The 22,254-nt window shown below is 37.9% G+C and overlaps 1 protein-coding gene across 2 annotated transcripts in view; it reads left to right on the top strand.

Annotated features, from left to right (window-relative positions):
• Positions 1-20,788, top strand: part of SUPT3H (SPT3 homolog, SAGA and STAGA complex component) — a 437,882-nt gene extending 417,094 nt beyond the window's left edge. For both annotated transcript variants that reach the window (XM_063440842.1, XM_063440843.1), the window contains one exon: positions 18,582-20,788. In XM_063440842.1, the coding sequence (XP_063296912.1) occupies positions 18,582-18,623 (42 nt within the window). In that variant the 3' untranslated portion in view covers positions 18,624-20,788. The remainder of the gene's footprint in view (positions 1-18,581) is intronic.
• The last annotated feature ends 1,466 nt before the right edge of the window (positions 20,789-22,254 follow it).

The raw sequence follows: 22,254 nt of genomic DNA on the forward strand, positions 1-22,254 counted from the left end.
TTTTTTTTAAACCAAGCAGTTAAAATTGTAAAACCACCTATAATATGTTTAATGCAAAAAAAAAAATTACAAACCAATGAAATTTAATTAAAAAAAAAAAAAAAGAAATAATAAGTGGCAACTCATTTTTTTTTCTCACACGGTTGCTATTTTATATGGCATATCATATTTAAATATGACTTGTGCAGCTGAAGAGATTCGCTGTTCGTGAACACATAACATAGTTATACCCTGTACGTACTTAACGTTCCTATGAATTTCTTCAAAAATGAAATTGCCAAGTTAATATTTATATTCCTGTTTTGACTTCTGAGTCTCACATATTAATCTCCATACGTTCCATAATTCAGTCCTTTACTTTGAACAGATCCTATCGCAGAGGTAACGTAAGCCGTGAGAATCTGCAGCACCTGGTTTCAATTAAAGAGACCATCTGTATCAGGAGGTGTTAGAAAAGATCCATTCAAGTGCGCAATCAGATTCGTACTGTATTTCTCATCCTACTTTGTAGCTCATGTGACATTCAGTCATCTTTGAACAAGCCAGCACTTTATTTTTTTGAGTAAGCTGGCTTCAATCACTTTATTTAAATATAGACATTTTTAAATTCAAAGGGCAATGAATCTGTCCAAAATGACTTGTTTGCTTTTATACGTGCTTATGAAATTTAAAATGAACATTCCACAAATAAAATGGAAAAGAAATGGGCACAAGAGGAGTAGCATATTTGGAGCGAAGGGATCTTTGTGTTTTATAGGTTCCAGGTTATTTGGATTCAAATGAAAGTTAAATCTACTTCCTGCTATTTCTTCATTTTGCCAGCCAGTGTCAGATCCAAGAATGTCTTATTCAGAGGGTCGGGCTCCCCCCACTGTTCAGAAATTAAGATACTGCAGTTTGTAAAAATGAAATAAAATGTTGTAGACATATCTTTTTTTTTTTTTTTTTTTTTTTTTAAATATGAAAACGTGAGTGCATAAAAAGTCTGTTTCAAAAGAAAACAAAATAGAACAGCAAAATTCTGACGTAAATAAACATGATAAATTAAACATGAAAAGAGAAAAAAATATTTTTTACTTTTTAAAATTTTTTTTAAATAGAAGTTGAAAGTTTAAGTAGAAATGTTGAGTAGATTGTTCCAAACACAAAGCAAACCATTTGTATTTAGTTTAGATAATGAAGAACTGCCATCATCCTCTCTTTGATTTCCATAGACTGGCATTCGTCCCCAAGCCTTTTAATTAGATCACTTGCCCACACACACACTGAAATCCCTCTTTTTATCTTATTTTGGTGCTTCAGTATGACAATCATTTTATTGAACATTTTTTATGTTTTTCATGTTTGCCAAGCAATCCATGTCTGTGTTTGCCAAGAGTGATTCATCTTCTTCATGTACAATCTTCCATTCTGATCTCTCGTGTGATTTCATTTTACGGAGGAATGCACTCTCCTAATTTCTATCAATTACATGCTAAATATCATTTAATTGTGACATTGGTTTAACCTTTACTAGTTAAAGCTTACATGATTAGTAGTATTTCACTTTTTTTTTTTTAATAGATAGTAATTGGATAAGATGAGATTTTATAGTTGTGTATGTGATACATCTTCAAATGCTGGATAACCCTAAAAATAATATTTCAAGCACTATACCCACTATATATTTTATAAATTTTTATTTTTGCGTGCATAAGGTTTACAGACATGCAGGTAATGCCACAATAGCAGGTACCGACAACTTGTATTCGTCATATATATGGCATAGGTTGGATCTGCACATTTTTTAAGTTAAAACATTCAGGCTTAAAGAAACACGAGTCAAGCTTACAATTACTAATGACAGGTCGAGGGGGTGATGTAGGACTCGATCTAGAGAGTGCATGAGGGTTGTGTTTTGCGTGTTGAACTGGGAGAGTAGAGTAAGAGGGAGGGTAAAGTAAGGAGTGTGACCAGTGGTGCCCGTTGTGTAATGAGGGGGGCAGTAGCCCTTCTCCATGCTAATTGTGTAGGTCTGAGCACCTTTGGTGTTGAGATTTTCCTCTGCGTGGGGTGCCCCTAACCTTGGGGGTGGCGGGGGGGGGGTATATTAAATTAGTTTGCCAGCGGGGATCGTTGGTCTGTGACCGCGTGTAGGTGCGGTATATTAGGCATCTTTTAAGGCCGTGTCAGGCCATATCGCCTGTGCTGCGTTACAGCATGTATATCATGGTTGGCAGGGTGGTCGAGAGTGTAAGAGAGCTGCAGAACATTTGCTGGTAACATGAAAGGAAAAGGAAGCAAAAACAAGCAAACATAAAGGAAATGCAGGCACAACTAGGTGCGATTTTCTGTAGTATGTTATATAGTCAAGTTGGTGGAGGCGCTGCTGCACCAGATCTTGGTTCAAATATCGTAATGTTAGCTGGATCCCAGCCCCTAGGATTCAGCGGCCCAGATGGGATAGCGGCGGGCACGTGTAGCCCCAGTGCAGTCAGGAGCGTTGGTCCTTCAGAGACAGTTCCCAGCTTGTGTGTGGCTCCTTTGTGTGATACCAGCAAGGATCGAGGGGTCCCCCATCTGTATGCGATCCCTGCCGTGCGTAGTTGAGATGTGATTGGTTGTAGAGATCGGCGCCATTGTAGGGTGGCCCTTGTGAGGTCCTGATAGACCGTGAGCTGGGAGCCTTCGAATGTATATGGGGTTTTGTCCCTCAGGGCTGCCAGCAAGTGTCCTTTGTCCTGATAAGATATGCAGTGAAGTATAATATCCCTGGGGGCAGCTGGTTGTGCCTTGGTGGGTCCAGGTAAGCGATACACCCCGTCAATAGTAAATTTTCTCGCTGCTGGGGCTGGTAGCACCGAGGCCACTAGGCGTCGCCGGTAGTGGGGAAGTTCCTCTGCTGTTATTGTGTCAGGGACCCCGCGGATCTTGACGTTATTACGCCTGTGGCGGTCTTCTAGCGCTGAGATTTGTGAGGTAAGTACCTGGTTAGCGGACTGAAGGTTGCTTAGGGTGTGTTGTATAGTTGATATCTCTGTACGGACATCTTGTATGTCATTCTCTGTGGCACTGACGCGGTCTGTGACCTGCTGGACGTCCTTTTTAATTGCCGCTGTGTCAGCTGCCAGTAGTTTCTGTATGTTCAGTAAGAGAGTTTGTAAGTCCTGTTTAGTGGCCAGGTTACTGGTTATGGAGTCAAGGTGTGTGGTGTCTGTGTCATCTCTCACCATTGTGGCCTGCGTCCCCTTGTGTTCCAATCTGTCTGAGGTGCTCATCACGCTCCCGCTCTCCCCGGCCGCCATTTTGGATGGTGCCGATTTTTGCAGCATTGTGCTTATGTCCCTTGAGTCCAAGACATCTCCGTGTGAGGGCTTTTGCTGTTTGCGCCTCATGTCCACCGGGTTTGCTGTGGGACTCTGTGGGGGCTGTGGAGGTATCTCTTCCTCTCTGGTAAGTGCTGCACCTCCAAGAAGCGTGTCCCAGCTAATGTAGGCCGGTGCTTTGTAGGCCCCGGACCGGCGCTTAGTTTTGCCCGATTTCGGCGGCTGAAAGAAGGGCATCGGTGGGCAGCAGGCAAATCCCCCGAGCCGATGGTGGTGTCGTCGGGGTCGGATTACCCCTGGTATGTCCCCCTTTTAGCGGAAAATCGGTGTTTCTAGCGGAGCCCAAGTAAATGGCGTCCGCTCGGCTGCGCTGGCAAGCTCCGCCCCCATACCCACTATATATTTTATTAGTTTCAGTACTCGGAGCCCAGCCCTAAAAAAATAAAGGAGCATTATAGGGTCAGGAACACAAACATGTATTCCTGACCATATAGTGTTAAAACACCATCTAGCCCCCCCCCCCCGGGTCCTCTTGTCCCCTAAATATAGTCAAATCTTACCTTGATTCCAGTCTGCTTCTGCTGGCTCTGTCACTGATCTGCCTGCTTGGCTGACATAATCAGAAGTGATGATCTGAGCCAATCAAAGTGCTTTAACATAAGAAAGCATTGGATAGGCTGAGCTTGTCAAGGAGGCAGATCAGGGGCAGAGCCAGCACAAGCCAAACACAGCCCTGGCCAATTAACATCTTCTCATGAATCAATGCATCTCTATGAGGATTAATCAGTGTATCCATGCAGAGGGTGGAAACACTGAATATCATTCACACTGTGCAACACTGCCCAAGGAAGCATCTCTAGCAGCTAATTGAGGAGTGGCCAGTAAAGGTGTCTGTAAGCTGTAATGTAAACACTGCATTTCCTCTGAAAAAAAGTGTTTACTGCAAAAAGCCTGAAGGAATGGACTATACTCACCAGAACAAATACAATAAGCGGTAGTTATTCTGGTAACTATAGTGTCCCTTTAAATCATGTCTGTCATTTGTAGCTTCGAAAATCTTTATTTTTAAACCACAGACTACCTCCCTCTTTCCAACAAACATACCTAAAAATACGATAACTCCCCTTTATAGTATAAAATACTCCACTACCCAAGCTCAGTAGGTAGACAATGAGTGTCACATGGAGGCCTCTTGAGTGCTACTCATGGCAGCCGTGCCTTAGATTTTCTAGCACTAGCCCAGGGTGTTTATAAATACGGTAATGTTGCTGTCCTATATAAAAATGAAGATATATTTGAATCCTTGTTATTGTGAATTGATCTTGTAACTTTGGATCTTACTATCATTTTGAGTTCCATGCGTTTTGTTTTAGCATTTCAAGCTCTAGTTTCCTTGAAGTAGGGTGACTGGATGTCTGCTTTACTAATATAACATGATCCTAATAAAGAGATATAGCATGGCAGTGTTCAGATTGGCTCTAGAACATCACCTGCACATGGTTGTCTTCATTGGCCCTGTATAGAGTGAACAACAGGAAGCAAAATCGATACATTGGATCTGTTCTTTGTGCTACAATGGACAGCAAAATGTCATATCTATTCATTGAAATATGAATTCCTGGAAATTCAAAGACGATCCAAAGTGTAACTGAAATCTTTAGGTCCAAATATCCAAGTTAAAAACATAACTTTTAACAAATGGCTGTTTTTTTCCAGTCTGGCAAATCTGACCTAACATTTGCAATTCACTTTGAATCCCTGACGATATACACCTGATTCACACAAAATACTTGTTCATATTAAAATTCTGTTATAAAATATAATAGCTGTACATTGTGCAAGGTTTGAAATTGTAGATTTTGAGTAATATTTGAAAATGCATTATTTAGACCTCTGATCTTAGTGGCCAGGAAATGTAGAATGTAGTCTCAAGAAGAGACTGTGGATCACTTGGTTTCTACAAAATCGGTTGTAAGGTAGTTATTGGGTAAGATCCAGTGAGTTGTCATGACAACTTGGATCACAAATTTGGTCCAAATTGGTAACACTCAGAGCTGTTAATGTCTGGAACTTTCCAACTGAGATCTTGGCTTAGATGTTGCACTTGACTACGCAATAACTAGAGCTCCTTGCTTTTTTAAACAAGCCTTGTTTGTGGGAGCTAGATGTTTCCTATTCATGCTGGTACAAAAACATAGGTTACACTTTTAGTATTGTGTGCCCACAAGGGAATTCATTATTGAGAGCAAAAGCAAAATAAGAAAAGGTTTGTAATTATTGTAGCTGGAGTTAGATTATCTGTATCCAAAATCTGGTTACGGGTTGTCCGTGTTCTATCAGATGTAATATCCAAGGCAAAGCTCAAGGCGCACAATGTTCTTTTATTATCAGTATCCAAACCAATTTACAGGTCACCAAGTGAGGCAGATCTCTACCCTTGTAAGGGGGGAAGTTGGATCCTGACCTGTGGAGAACCAGAGAAGAAGGGCTTATGAGCATTTTGACCTAGTCCTGGTGGGTTTCATTACCACTAGTCCTACACGTTGCCTGCCAACTAACTTGCCTGCATGCGTGCAAAGTGCATATAATTATCTAGTGCTGGGGCAAGCATGTTCTTTTAATTTCAATTCTATGATGTTTTTCTTCTTTGGACTTTAAGCCTCTGGTATGGAATCAGACTTTTCATTGTAACTGTTGTGGCTGAATAGAGGTTATTTATTTAAATGTTTCTTATATATCCTGACAAATGGTTTCTATGCATTCTGGTATTAGCCCCATAATTGCTGAGTTGTCGCTTAACGTCTGTGTGATATGCCCCTATGGGGTTACTATTTGAAAAGTTTTCAGGGCTAGTCTGATTAGACGGTTCCCAGGTATTTTGCAATTGAAGAGTTAACCGAGTCGATATGTTTGTACTGAGAAGACTGGATTTTTCAAGCTTCCCTAATGTGATAATTTTAGAGGAAAATTTCCTGGCAGGCATAGGTGTTCCCAATCTCGTGAGCAGTAAAAAAGAGAAATTGCAGCTGAGAACATGTTGGAACGTGGGAGATTTCCACGTGTACACCTACCTCTTTTGTGGTAATTGCACAATTTACAACTCATATTGGAAATGTGTTTTATTTGATATCCCACAAGCGGCCTCTACTATTTTTTATCCCATTGGTCGGCCAAAAATCATTCCAAAACAAAGGTACGACCACCCACCCAGCATTTAAACTTTATATGCAAGCCTAGCTGTATTCAACCAGCTATACACCGGGAGCGGAGTATTGAATATCAGTATAAAATGTTGCTATTGGGAGTAATTGATCACCAGATTAAGTAAAGGTGTTAAAATAATTTTAGGCATGCATTACACTTACTGTAACATAAATCAGAATGAAAAAGTCACGATGTAGCACAGTGAGAGTTTATGTGCTTTAGTTGTTCCGGTTCAGACAGGCAAAGGCAACTTTTTTTTCTACAATGTCTATGGATTTATATTTAGCCTACCATAGACTGTCTAAGCACAATGTGGGTTAGTGGCAATCTACTGGGGCCCTGTAAGAGGTAACCTTGGCAGATAAAAACTCACTCATGATGACTGGCTACGCATGATGAGAGTAGGATGGATCTACTGCAGTAGCAGTCGGTAAGTTGGTTTAGTTAATTTTCCTTGACTGGATTAGGACTGTACGTGTAGATAAATTGAATGCATCAGTTCTCCCAGCAACTACAACTAAGCTAGTCAATCCATTTTAGGATGGTTGTTGAGCATAATGTGATGTGGAGATCGCCATGGGGATTACCCCACTTATACAGAATGATATAAACATTCAGTATTACTGTAGATCAAACGTTAATTATTCCCAGATGTTAGTATAGACATTTATACATTGTGCTACTGAATTCAGCATGTATATATCTTCTTATATTTCAGACCTGTAGCTGCTATTTGTTGTGCCTAGACCCGTTGGTTCAACCCTGACTGCTACATTCCATGTTACTTACATAGTGTCATCATGTTGCAAACCTCAGAAGTGGCCCTATTTGAGAGGCACAGTCCTAATTGTATGCCCAAAGCCTTCTGTCCCTCTTTTCAATTCCTAATGTCCCTCTTCTGGGAGCTCCATATTTTTGTTGTCTGAGTGTATACCAGAGCCGCACAGCAATGTTACTCTCAGTAATGTGTCGTTAAGGGGACACTGCAGGCACCCAGACCACTTCATCCCATTGGAGTGGCTTGGGTGCCAACTCCCACTACTCTTAACCCTGCAAGTGTAATTATTGCAGTTTTTTATAAACTGCAATAATTACCTTGCAGGGTTAACTCCACCTATATAAGTGTATATATCTCAAAGTACACTTAATATGAAATCATATATATTCATTATATATTATAAAATGCTTTAATTATTTTATAATATACATACACTGAACAAAATTATAAACACTTTTGAATTTGCCCCCATTTTTTATGAGCTAAACTCAAAGATCTAAGACTTTTTCTATGTACACAAAGGCCTATTTTTCTCAAATATTGTTCACAAATCTGTCTAAATCTGTGTTAGTGAGCACTTCTCCTTTGCCGAGATAATCCATCCACCTCACAGGTGTGGCATATCAAGATGCTGATTAGACAGCGTGATTATTGCACAGGTGTGCCTTAGGCTGGCCACAATAAAAGGGGATAACCCCTTAACGCCGTTACAGCATTCTATGCCGTCCCGGCTTTAAAGGGCTTTAAAGCCGTTGCGGCGGCATAGAACCCCGTAACGGCTTAAGCCCCCAGGAGGTGAGATCTACTTACATCCGCCGCGATCCTCTTCTGGAGGGCTGCCTGCAGCCCAGGCAGCCCTCCCCGGCAAATGAGGCCCCCGGGGGCCATGTGATCGCTCTCAAAGAGCGATCACATGGCCCTAAATAGCTGGCTGTGGATCTGCCAGCAGGGAGACTGTCTAAAATATCAGACAGTCCCCCTGCTGGTAGGTAGTGTAAAAATTTATTTTTATATAATATATTATATATATGTAACATATATGTAACATCATACAAAGTGTGTTTTAATACTAATATATGTACATATATTAGTATTAAAATACACTTAGAATGACGTTACATATATATATATTTTGTATATATATTATATATATAATAGATATATACACATATACTATACAGGGAGTGCAGAATTATTAGGCAAGTTGTATTTTTGAGGATTAATTTTATTATTGAACAACAACCATGTTCTCAATGAACCCAAAAAACTCATTAATATCAAAGCTGAATATTTTTGGAAGTAGTTTTTAGTTTGTTTTTAGTTTTAGCTATTTTAGGGGGATATCTGTGTGTGCAGGTGACTATTACTGTGCATAATTATTAGGCAACTTAACAAAAAACAAATATATACCCATTTCAATTATTTATTTTTACCAGTGAAACCAATATAACATCTCAACATTCACAAATATACATTTCTGACATTCAAAAACATAACAAAAACAAATCAGTGACCAATATAGCCACCTTTCTTTGCAAGGACACTCAAAAGCCTGCCATCCATGGTTTCTGTCAGTGTTTTGATCTGTTCACCATCAACATTGCGTGCAGAAGCAACCACAGCCTCCCAGACACTGTTCAGAGAGGTGTACTGTTTTCCCTCCTTGTAAATCTCACATTTGATGATGGACCACAGGTTCTCAAAGGGGTTCAGATCAGGTGAACAAGGAGGCCATGTCATTAGATTTTCTTCTTTTATACCCTTTCTTGCCAGCCACGCTGTGGAGTACTTGGACGCGTGTGATGGAGCATTGTCCTGCATGAAAATCATGTTTTTCTTGAAGGATGCAGACTTCTTCCTGTACCACTGCTTGAAGAAGGTGTCTTCCAGAAACTGGGAGTTGAGCTTGACTCCATCCTCAACCCGAAAAGGCCCCACAAGCTCATCTTTGATGATACCAGCCCAAACCAGTACTCCACCTCCACCTTGCTGGCGTCTGAGTCGGACTGGAGCTCTCTGCCCTTTACCAATCCATCCATCTGGCCCATCAAGACTCACTCTCATTTCATCAGTCCATAAAACCTTAGAAAAATCAGTCTTGAGATATTTCTTGGCCCAGTCTTGACGTTTCAGCTTGTGTGTCTTGTTCAGTGGTGGTCGTCTTTCAGCCTTTCTTACCTTGGCCATGTCTCTGAGTATTGCACACCTTGTGCTTTTGGGCACTCCAGTGATGTTGCAGCTCTGAAATATGGCCAAACTGGTGGCAAGTGGCATCTTGGCAGCTGCACGCTTGACTTTTCTCAGTTCATGGGCAGTTATTTTGCGCCTTGGTTTCTCCACAAGCTTCTTGCGACCCTGTTGACTATTTTGAATGAAACGCTTGATTGTTCGATGATCACGCTTCAGAAGCTTTGCAATTTTAAGAGTGCTGCATCCCTCTGCAAGATATCTCACTATTTTTAACTTTTCTGAGCCTGTCAAGTCCTTCTTTTGACCCATTTTGCCAAAGGAAAGGAGGTTGCCTAATAATTATGCACACCTGATATAGGGTGTTGATGTCATTAGACCACACCCCTTCTCATTACAGAGATGCACATCACCTAATATGCTTAATTGGTAGTAGGCTTTCGAGCCTATACAGCTTGGAGTAAGACAACATGCATAAAGAGGATGATGTGGTCAAAATACTCATTTGCCTAATAATTCTGCACGCAGTGTATATATATATATATATATATATATACCTATAATTACAATAATAAATAAAAAAAATAAAAAAATATATTGAAACAAAATTTAATATAAATTATATATTCATGTAATTTCATTCTAACTGTGTTTTGTTGTTATTATATATATATATTGGTAACAAAATACACTTAAAATGACATTCTATATATATCTATATATAAAATACAAATAACCGCAAATATATATAAATATATATATATATATATATATATATAGATAAATACATATAATTACATAAAAGATTACATTAGTATACATGTAGAATTTAAATACCTATAAATGCATATATATTACAATTATACGTGTATATTTAAATAATATTTTAGCATAATTATGTGATTTTATTAATTAAAATGTGATTGACATGACTGACAACACAGGGAGAAAGTGCAGAGAATTTAATTCGCAAGCACTATATTTGACCCTGTAACTCTCCAAGACACCATAAAACCTGTACATAGGGGGTACTGTTTTACTTGGGAGACTTCACTGAACTCAAATATTAGTGTTTAAAACTGGTAAATTGTATTACAACGATGATATTTTAAGTAAAAGTGACGTTTTTTGCATTTTTTTACAAACGAACTGCACTTTTATGGTCTATATTATTGTTGTAATATGTTTTACTGTTTTAAAACACTAATATTTGTGTTTAGTGAAGTCTCCCGAGAATAACAGTACCCCCCATGTACAGGTTTTATGGTATTTTGGAAAGTTAGAGTCACATATAAGGCTTGCATTTCATTTTTTTGACATTGGAATTTGCCAGATTGGTTATGTTGCCTTTGAGAGCCTATGGTAGCCCAGGAATGAGAATTACCCCCATGATGGCATACCATTTGCAAAAGTAGACAACCCGAGGTATTGCAAGTGGTGTATGTCCAGTCTTTCTTAGTAGCCACTTAGTCACAAACATTGGCCAAACATTAGTTTTTTGCTTTTTTTTTTTACACAAAAACAAATATGAACGCTAACTTTGGCCAGTGTTTGTGACTAAGTGGCTACTAAAAAAGGCTAAACATACCCCCCTTTCAATACCTTGGGTTGTCTACTTTTTGAAATGGTATTCCATTATGGGGTAATTCTCATTCCTGAGCTACCACACCGTCTCAAAGGTAACATTACTAATCTGGCAAATTTCAATTTGAAAATTGAATGTTCTATATTTGACCCTGTAACTTTCCAAAACACCATAAAACCTGTTAATGGGGGGTACTGTTGTACTCGTGAGACATCGCTGATTACAAATATGTGCATTTTTTTGCAGTAAAAACTAACAGTATTATGACATTTACAGCTAAAATGTGAGGTGGAACTACAATTTTTTTACAAAAAAAATTACATTTCTCACAGTTCTTTTTATTTTATTCATAATAAATTATGTTTCATATATAAATATTTGATATGAAATGAAAGCCCTGTTTCCTGATATATAAGTGTGGGTGCACTTAATGTGACAGCGGTGAATTACGGTTGAACAGACATATAGCGCAAATTCCAGTTTTTGTTTACGTTTTGTTTTGATCAGAACGTGTACTATTGACTCCGTCCTGAAGGGGTTAAACTACAATAAATGTGTTTAGAAATCAGTCTGTATAAATAAGATACATTGTTTTGTTTTTTTTCTAAATTACATTTTAGTTGGATTAATTATCAGTAAGTCACCTAAAACGTTTCAGAGCAGACCTGCCCCTGGTCACACCCCCTAAAATGAAAATGTCCCTCTTTGCCCATTTTAAATTTGTCATAATAAGTGTGCTAATATACGAATAACTATATTTTTCAAAAAGAATATAGCTTAACCCCTTAACCCCTTAACGACCGCTGACGGTTCAGGACCGTCAGCGGTAAAACGTGCGTTTGGACCGCTGACGGTCCTGAACCGTCATAACGGTTTTGGGCTACTTACCTGATCGCCGTCGGTCCCACGGCGGCGATCAGTGCTCCACCCGGTCCAGGGGGGTTGCCTGTCTGCCCAGGCAGTCCCCCCTCGGCAGATCAGGACCCCACGGCCATGTGATCACTCGATCACATGACCGCAATAGGTGTCCATGTGTCTGCCTGCAGGGGGACTGTCTGTGCTGACAGGCAGTCTCCCTGCAAGTGAAAAATCCAAAATAAAGTGTAAAAAAAAAATCTGTGTAAAAAAAAAAAAATAATATGTGTATATATATGCTATATATACATGTATTATATCATATATATCTATATATAATATATGTATATATATCATATATATAATGTCACACTAAGTGTATTTTTATATTTATATATACGTATATAATTATAAAAATACACTTATATTTAAATTACACACGAATATATACAATATATATAATAACTATATATATGGTATATATATATTATTATAAAATACAAATAATATGTTAATAAAAATAAATAACAAAAAATAAAAATAATTTTTAATAATTAAAAAAAAATTATATATATATATTCAGTTTTATTCTAACAGTATTTTGATATTGATATATATATATTTATATCAAAATATACTTAGAATGTAATGATATATATATCTATGTATAAATAAATAAATAAAAATAATACGAAATATACATATGTCCACATACATAATTACATAAATAATTTCATAAATATACACGTAGACGTCAAATATATAAATATGTATATATATTAAAATTCTACGTGCATATTTATGTAATATTTTTACCTAATTAAGTAATTTTAATGATTGCAATTTGAGGGACCTGCCTGCCAACCCAGGCCCAAAGTCCAGATAATTTAATTTGCTAGCACTGTGTTTAACCCTGTAACTTTCTATGACACCCTAAATCCTGTACATGGGGGTACTGTTTTACTCGGGAGACTTCGCTGAACACAAATATTAGTGTTTCAAAACAGTAAAACATATCACAGCGATGATATTGTCAGTGAAAGTGAAGTTTTTTGCATTTTTCACACACAAACAGCTCTTTCACTGAGGATATTATTGCTGTGATATATTTTACTGTTCTGATACACTAATATTTGTGTTCAGCGAAGTCTCCTGAGTATAACAGTACCCCACATGTAGAGGTTTTATAGTGTTTGTGAAAGTTACAGGGTCAAATATAAGGCTTGATTTTACTTTTTTTTTTTTTATTGAAATTTGTCAGATTGGTTAGGTTGCCTTTGAGAGCGTATGGTAGCCAAGGAATGAGAATTAGCCCCATGATGGCATACCATTTGCGAAAGAAGACAACCCAAGGTATTGCAAATGGGGTATGTTCAGCTTTTTTTAGTAGCCACTTAGTCACAAACACCGGCCAAAGTTAGCGTTTTTTGCATTTTTAACACACAAACAAATATAAATGCTAACTTTGGCCAGTGTTTGTGACTAGGTGGCTACTAAAAAAAACTGGACATACCCCATTTTGAATACCCTGGGTTGTCTACTTTAAAAAATATGTACATGTTAGGTGTGTTTCGGGGATTTATGACAGATAACGGTGTAACAATGTCACTATTGATACATTTAAAATATATATATATTGAAACAGCAATTTCCTACTTGTATTTATAGGCCTATAACTTGCAAAAAAAAGCAATAAAGCATGTAAACACTGGGTGTTTTTAAACTCGGGACAAAATTTTTAATCTATTTAGCAGTTTTTTTCATTAGCTTTTGTAGATAAGTAAAAGATTTTTCAAGTAAAAGTCCAAAAACATGTGTTTTTTTTTATTTTTCACCATATTTTATTATTTTTTTTAAATACAATATATGACATAATATATATACTGGTATGTAAAGAAAGCCCTTCTTGTCGTGAAAAAAACAATATATAACTTGTATGGGAACCGTAAATGAGAGAGCGGAAAATTACAGCTAAACACAAACACCACAAAAGTGTTAAAACTGCTCTGGTCCTTAACGTACAAACATCGCAAAAACAGGCCGGTCCTGAAGGGGTTAAGGACTGAGCCAAATGTACACGTTGTAAACAAAACGTAAACAAAACCTGGCATTTGCGCTATATGTCTGTCCAACCGTAATTCACCTCTTTCATATTAAATGCACCCACCCTTATTATATATAATTTTATTCAGGGGAAACAGGGCTATCATTTAGTATCAAATATTTAGCTATGAAACATAATTTAATATAAAAAAATGGGAGAAAATAAGAAATGTTATTTTTTTAGTTCTACATGACATTTTAACTGTCAATGTCATAATACTGTTTGCTTTTACTGCAATAAAATACACATATTTGTATTCAGCAAAATCTCACGTGTAAAACAGTACCCCCTATGTACAGGTTTTATGGTGTTTTTGGAAGTTACAGGGTCAAATATAGCACGTTACATTTGAAATTAAAATTCGCCACATTGGTTACGTTGCCCAGTAATTAAATTTACACCCATAATGGCATACCATTTACAATAGTAGACAACCCAAGGTATTGCAAATGGGGTATGTCCAGTCTTTTTTAGTAGCCATTTGGTCACAAACACTGGCCAAAGTTAGCGTTAGTATTTGTTTGTGTGTGAAAAATGCAAAAATCGCCAATTTTGGCCAGTGTTTGTGACTAAGTGGCTACTAAAAAAGACTGGGCATACCCCATTTGCAATACCTTGGGTTGTCTACTATTGCAAATGGTATGCCATCATAGGGGTAATTTTCATTCTTGGGCTACCATAGGGTCTCAAAGGCAACGTGACCAATCTGGCGAATTTCAATGTGAAAAAAATTAAACACAAGCCTTATATTTGACGCTGTAACTTTTGAAAACACCATAAAACCTGTTCATGAGGGGTACTGTTGTACTCGGGAGACTTCGCTGAACACAAATATTTGTGTTTCAAAACAGTAAAAAGTATCACAGCAATAATATTGTCCGTGTAAGTGCTGTTTGTGCGTGAAAAATGCAAAACAATTTCACTTTTACGGGCGATATCATCGTTGTAATACATTTTACTGTTTTGAAACACTAATATTTGTGTTCAGCGAAGTCTCCCGAGTAAAACAGTACCCCCCATGTACAGGTTTTATGGTGTCTTGGAAAGTTATAGGGTTAACTATAGTGCTAGCAAATTAAATTCCCTATACTTTCGGCATGGGTTGTCAGGCAGGTCCCGCTAATTAAGATACCTAATTATGTAAAAATATTACATAAATATATATGTAGAATTAATATATGTATATATATATTTGTGTATATATATATATATATATATATATATACGTATGTGTATATATATATATATATATATATATATTTTTTTTTTTTACATTTTTATTTATATATAGGTATATACATAGTGATATATACGTATATATTTATGTATATAATATAAGTACAAAAAGCTCTTGCACTCCCACAATCCATCCAATACCTGGTGCTCTGGTAGCTTAACATAAAAACAGAAAAAATACCGGCATTCCTAGGTTTTCCAAATGAAGATTTCTTTAATTCCAGAGAATTAGATCGACGTTTTAGCTCTATTACAGAGCTTTCATCAGGACATTAACAACATTTAAAACATGAGAAGACTTATATAGGGAGCTAAAATTAAGGTAAGTACTTTTACAGCTGATGCATATTCCCCGTTCCCGCCCGATACGTTCAGGTTGCATGTTCGTTTACTTCCGGGTACAAATACGTGATCGGAAGCTGCAGGGACTCCGGTTGGTCAGGCACACTACGCTTCTCAGGCAACCATGGGCGCATTACCTCATTGGATAATCCCCCGTGTACTGGTGCCGTCAGGGCTCAAGATTCATCACAGCCTCGGATTTCCTGCTATCCGTTGTCTTGACAACCCGAACGCAACTGGGCTACTATCTGAGGAAAAATAATACTCCCTGGGAGTCTCCCCAACCGCGATCGCCGGTGTGGGATCACCGGCGACTGGGTAAGTAAAAATACGGAGGGCGTACTATTATGCCCTGCGGCGTTTAGAGCCACTTAGAATAGGGGTTAAAGTAATGTGCTTGCTTTTGCATTTGCTACACATTCGTAGTAACTGGTATCTCCACAGTTAGTGCCTGCGACCTATGCCTATGATGCCCGCTTTAAGCACATCCAGACACTTAGTGTTATTCTATAAAGTAGGAATTGGTGAGAATTCCAAGTGAAAGACCAACATTATTTAAGTTTTAATGGTCTTAAATCTGAAAATGTCTTTGAACTCTAAGCAATTCTCATTTTAATGAATAAAATCCTGTTAATATATGGTTTAGCAAAGGTGCCATCAAATGTGTAGTGAGGATGTTTTTTTTTTTCTTTCTTCTCTAGGGCTGTTAAAGGGACAGTCCACTTCCCAAAGAAAATATAAATAAATCAATGTTTAATAGATACACCTGCAATGAAAACATGCATGTTTTTAATTACGCATTATTTTCATTGGGGGTACAGCTAAAAACAGTTTGCAAAAGCTGCATTTATCTTGTCTGAAGTCTTTGTAAGCCCTCCCCTTCTAGCCCCACTCAGACTTTCTGTCGCTGTCCAATCATAGACTTCCCAATGCAGCTCAATGAGAATTATTTGACAGGCACGTGCTCTGGGTAATTGCTGCCTCTTGAGTTTAACTCTACTGAGCAAACAAACCAGGAAGTAACATGATCAGTAGTCTTATTGACAGCCGTGGGGTGTATCAAGGTCCAATTAATAAAGTGCCAATTTCTGTTAAAATCTTCACTTTTTGTAAAATGAAAAAAAGGCCAATCTCTAAACACATAAATCATTGCAACAGGCTGAAGTGCTTTAGGGATCTGGAGTCTCCCTTTAAGTGAAATATTCATGTGCACATTCTGGGACTCTGCTTTACGCTTTCTGGCTAGTGTGCTAGACCAGTCTAAGACACCAAAAAAGCTATTGGACAGTAAGGCTTGGAAAGGACTGACTTGAGTAGGCCCAGCTTGGCCAATCCGCTCCCACAAGCCCTTATCTTTTGTTGACCACAATGTTTTCCTCCAAACAGGTGCAGGAGCAAGATGAGGAAACGGCAGCCATTGGTTTATATATTTCTTTGATTAACAAGACGAGTTAAGGGAATCCTCTGATCTTTCCATTTGGCCAACGACACATTGCACCCCACGTAGTTTGCCCAATGGCCTGTCTGGGCTTGATTGCTTGCATCCTGCAGACAACATAGCTGCAGAGTGTAACCTGCACCAATAGCAAAAAAATAAGACCTTGTATATAAATAAAAAGAATCCATGTTTAACCCCTTAACCCCTTAAGGACAGAGCTTCAGAAGCTTGTCTTTCACTTAATGACAATGGCATTTCTTTCATTTTTTGCTGTTTGCGTTCAACTGCAATTTGCATTTTACTAATTTATTGCACCAACACATATTATATATTGTATTTTTAAAGGACAGAAAGGGCTTTAATTTGATGTAACACACACACATATATATATATATATATAAATGCTTATTTATTATAAAATAGAACGCCCACCGTCCTTAAGGGGTTAAAATTGAATAATTAGGCAAAAGGATGATTCTTTGCTGAATCAATTTGCATATGCCCACCCAGAATTCCTTGCAGTAGAACATCAGTGCAAATTTGAGATTTCTGTAGAAAAAACATAAGTCTCATGACATGACTGGTGTGTGCAGATCTGTGTTAAACTATGTATTTACAAAAAAAAAAATGATATATTGAATATATAATTCGTTCTGCCGCTTTGTACTAGAATGTAATTACTTTACCCACCACTGTGACATGCTAAAAGAGCTAAACTGGTTGTCACTGGAATCCCGACTCTCTCTTCATCTTTCCAGCCTTGTGCATAAGATCATTTCTAGGAAGCTCCCACCCTACATGAGTAGAATGCTCTCCCCAGCTGTTCCCACCTCCTATAACCTCCGATCCAGTACCACCATGATATCTAGGATACCGCAATACAAAAATAAAGTGGCTCGATCCTCCTTTTCCTACAGAGCACCGCAATTATGGAATAACCTCAGGGACACAGTCAAATCTTCATTCAATCTAAAATCTTTGAAGAGATCTATGGCACCTGTCATGGTTGAATATATTTATTGCCTGTTATGTGTTAAATTTATATATGTGTGTGTATGTATATATATATATATAACGAGAGTAATGTCAATGTATCCATCCTGGTAAAATATTTTATAAATACATAAATAATATACATTTGCAATTTGACTTATGCAAACCATAAAATATGTCATACCCCAACTATAATTCAAATACCAGACTTCCAGCTGCTAGTGAATCACAACTCCCACAAATATTGCCAGTCAAACACATGTGGCCAACAGTATTTCTTGCGAGTTGTAATCCACTGACAACAAGCAGCTCATTGTTTGATAGTGTTCTGCCAAAAGTTAGATGTCCAGCCGTTGTGGAAGTAGAACTCTCATAATGCTTTGCCAGCCTTCGGGCTGGGAATGTAAGCTTTGTGTGCTCCTGACTTACGCAGTAAGATGTTACTGGTCAAACAGTAAGGATGATAGATAGGCTGAGCTTACTCTGCCTTCTCAGCATTGTGTTAAATCGCTGATGTGATAATTAATTCCAGATTTTCTGTTTTCTATTCACAGAGTGCCTACCGCAGGACCGGGATGCCTTTTTTGGCCTGTTAATAACACGGATGTTGTCGGAGTAAAGGAAAAGAGTGGGTTACAGTCAGCCTATCTTTCTTCCTTCAATAAAAAGGGAGGAGAAGGAAGTGAGTGTCTGTGCTGCAGTGAGTGGGATGGTTTTGTTGTGACTATATGACTTGACTGTATGTCTCATTTTTTAGCCCCCTCGCTCGTTTATCCTTGTTTACTAGCTGGAACTGTTTGCTAATTAATGGCAGGATGTTTGGGATCCTGTGTAGGTGGAGGGAAGAAAGCACAAAATCTTGTCACTAGCAACGGGGTGACTGCCATCAGCCTGCAGATCCACAACACACCATCATCCCTTATTTTCGGATTCAGCATTTTATTTTTAGCCGGTATGATTTCCGAGGCTGGAATGGGACGAACAGTCATGGGTTACATTTTCCACTGTATTAACAGAAATAAACCGTTTCCTCTCGTATGCATTCTGTTTAACTCTTTCAGAGTTATTCACTATACTCTGAATTTTCACAAAATAAATCTAAATAGAGCTAAAAAATAGTTGATGTGGATAAATTATCCAACTTAGACACCGTTTTAACCTCCGTTTTGTCATTCGGATTTAGTTCTCAAAATGTGTTTAGTGAATAACCCTGTTGGAAGGACAGAGGTGAGAGAGATGCATTGCAAAGCCACCAGACTCTCACAGGCCCCCTGACATTTGTATGATAGCAACACCCAGGCTGATTAATAGAGATGGGGGGTTGTTAAAATCCAAATTGCTTTCCTGGCACCTCAAGGCACTTAAATTTTAGGTTTCCAAAATTATGTAAAATACAAAAGAGCAAACAAAAATTAGCAAACCATTTTAATCTGTAAGGAAACAGAACTGCAAATCCACTTGGTAATAAAGAAAAAAATGATATTAATTCTATTTGCCAAACCAGGATTTTTGAAGAATTGGCCAGAGAACTGCAAATTGTTTGCCAAAGTAGCTGAATCTGAAAGATTCTCCACCATTGCTGTTTTTACCTAAAATTGGCAATTTCCTCATTGATTCTTATTTCAGTCAACACAACTCACTGCGCTAAATGTGACCCCTTTTTTTTTTTTCAATATCACAGCGCGGCTTTGTTAGAGAGACCACATCACTGTTTAGTTATTAAAGCTTTTATTGTGACATGTATAATTACATACATAGGTTATCTGAGCGGTGCTCACATTGTACAATATTTTGCATATAGTAGTTATGACAGCCAGTTGATGTTCGCATTTTTGTGTATATAGCCGTTTCCGCCTCCGTTTTTCACCTTGTTTTTGGGAGTCCATCGATTCCTGGTGTGCGCATCTTTGCCAAGATATAATGGGTAGTATTAACTGAAACCATAACATTAACTTTCATCAAAACTATGCCGTTTCTCCCAAAATAACCGCCTCCGAACTTGCGTTCATCTCCTTGAATACCCCATCCCTGTGAGTGAGTTGCTGGAGCTTCTTTTCCCCTTTTCTCTTATTTGGGGGTAGTTGATGCGTAGTGTTGCTGGTGTGTTGTAGTGTTCATGTTGTCTGTTTGCTGATTGTATGTGTAGTTGAAGCCAGTGCGATTTTCCCCTCTAGCGTGTGTGTCTCCTTTTGTCTTTTGTTCTAAGCCCTCTGGCTTTGTCCCTGCCTCTCCCTCCTTCTGTAGTACTTTAAGCAATGTCGCCTCTACAGCCTGTTTTAGAGCTAGTTTCCTGTTTCCGTTGGGGCACATCACTGTTTAAACCAAGAAAGTATTTAAAATGCATTCTTCAGGGCTGTAATCATTAACGGTTACAGCCCTCATCTTACCCAAAACAGCCCAGAGGTATGCATTTCCCATAAGAAGATTTGCCTAAAGCAGCGATGTGTGAATCATAGGTACATGGCCTGCTATAATGTAAAATATAAACTTTGCTAATGATCCCTGGCAGTAACGTATATATCAGCATTTTTATTTTCCTTGAGCTACTTACACACTTCTCATTTTAGTAGTTGTTGGATTACAATGCCCCCACTACTTTACAGAGCGTTGCAATCTTCCAAATTTTCAATCAAAAGCTGTCACAAATGATGTTATGGCTACTTGTTTACTATAATTTCCATAATTATCTCTGACTTAGCAATTATACAAAGTGTACTCTGACAAGTGGTACAGGGACAAGAATAGATAACAGTTTAAAAAAAAAAAAAAATATATATATAAATCAAAAAAATACCAGCACTCTAGGCTTTCTTCATCCAATTTATTGTATGAATCCCAAACTGTCAACGTTTCAGCTCCCGATCGGAGCTTTCATCAGGACACATATTTTTTATATATATATATATATTTTTTTTTGTTGTTGTTTTTTTCATTAATACGCTATCTTTTCACTGTTTAGGTGACAGTTTCTTTAAGTTTCTTTACTGTTTTTGTTCTATTTTTACTGTTATCTAATTGTTCCAGTTTAATCAGTAAACATTCATTAACATCTCCACTGTCAATTTTTTTTTTTTTTGTGAATAAAAAAATAAAATAAAAATGTAACACTATTTTTAAAAGTCCTGTTTGTGTCTGCATTCTTTTAAGACATTATTAAAGGAAAAGACGTTTTAAAATGATGACTTTTTTTATTTTTTCCTCAATCAGAATTTTAATTGAGACACAAAGCTCAAAGACAGAGTTGTACAGTGGTGACAATAAGATATAGACTAGTAAAGAGTATGCAAGAAGAACAGTACAATTCCAAGGCTCGACTAAGGTGACATAACAGAAACCGGTGTACTTAGCAAGAAAAAGAAACACAGGATGTCACTCACAGAGCTCAGAGGCTCAGAAAAATAACATGAAATGAAAGTACGCAGTGCGTTGAAGTTAGAAATATGGAGGTCAAATTAACATAAAACATTAGAGTGAACGAGTATAGAAAAGGTTTACTGCCTTAGATTATAAATATGCTAAGATAAATTAGTGATTGTGCCACTGCTACTAATTGTAGAGAAAAGAGCAATTGAATACTAAACAGCTGCCAGAAATTGAGAGAGTAAGTCGCTTATCTTTAGGGAGACTATGACACAAGCAGGCCATAGTGGAAAGTCCATTCCATCGCCGCTCATGCTAACGCCGATCAGCCCTTCGCTGCACTTCAGTGTTGGTTAAACATACTCTGTGAGTCTCTAAGTACAGGCCTCAAGGGGAACTAGCTCCCAATGTCCACTGATCACTCTACTCATGGCAGTGGAATCATAGACCCATGAGAGTCCCATTAGACAGTTCCCCTGTAGGGATGTATGTACGGCTGTGTATTCCATGCCAGAAGTTCTGGCAAATGGCATAACATTTTTTAAAGAATGTCACCTTCTAACTCTGCTCTTTGGTGTAAGAGCTTTGCCGAGGTTGCCATCTTGAATCAACCATGCTGTCCCAGGCATCTGAAGATTTGCTTTGGTAGGGCAGTATTGCAGACTTCCCCAGAGGGGACCGGGATAACTCCCACCAGTCCAGGGTGGGGAGGTAACGGAACTTTGTGAAGTCCTCAGTGAAGGCTTTTGTCAAATTATACGAGAATCATTGCCCGTAGTACCTGATTAGCATTATTAGCATGATCAATGACTTTAAAAAAACACTATTTAGGTTTTTTTTTTTTTTTTTGGTTGAATTATACACTGA

This window comes from Pelobates fuscus, chromosome 2 (genome assembly GCF_036172605.1).
Source record: "Pelobates fuscus isolate aPelFus1 chromosome 2, aPelFus1.pri, whole genome shotgun sequence".
Taxonomy (NCBI): Eukaryota; Metazoa; Chordata; class Amphibia; order Anura; family Pelobatidae; genus Pelobates; species Pelobates fuscus.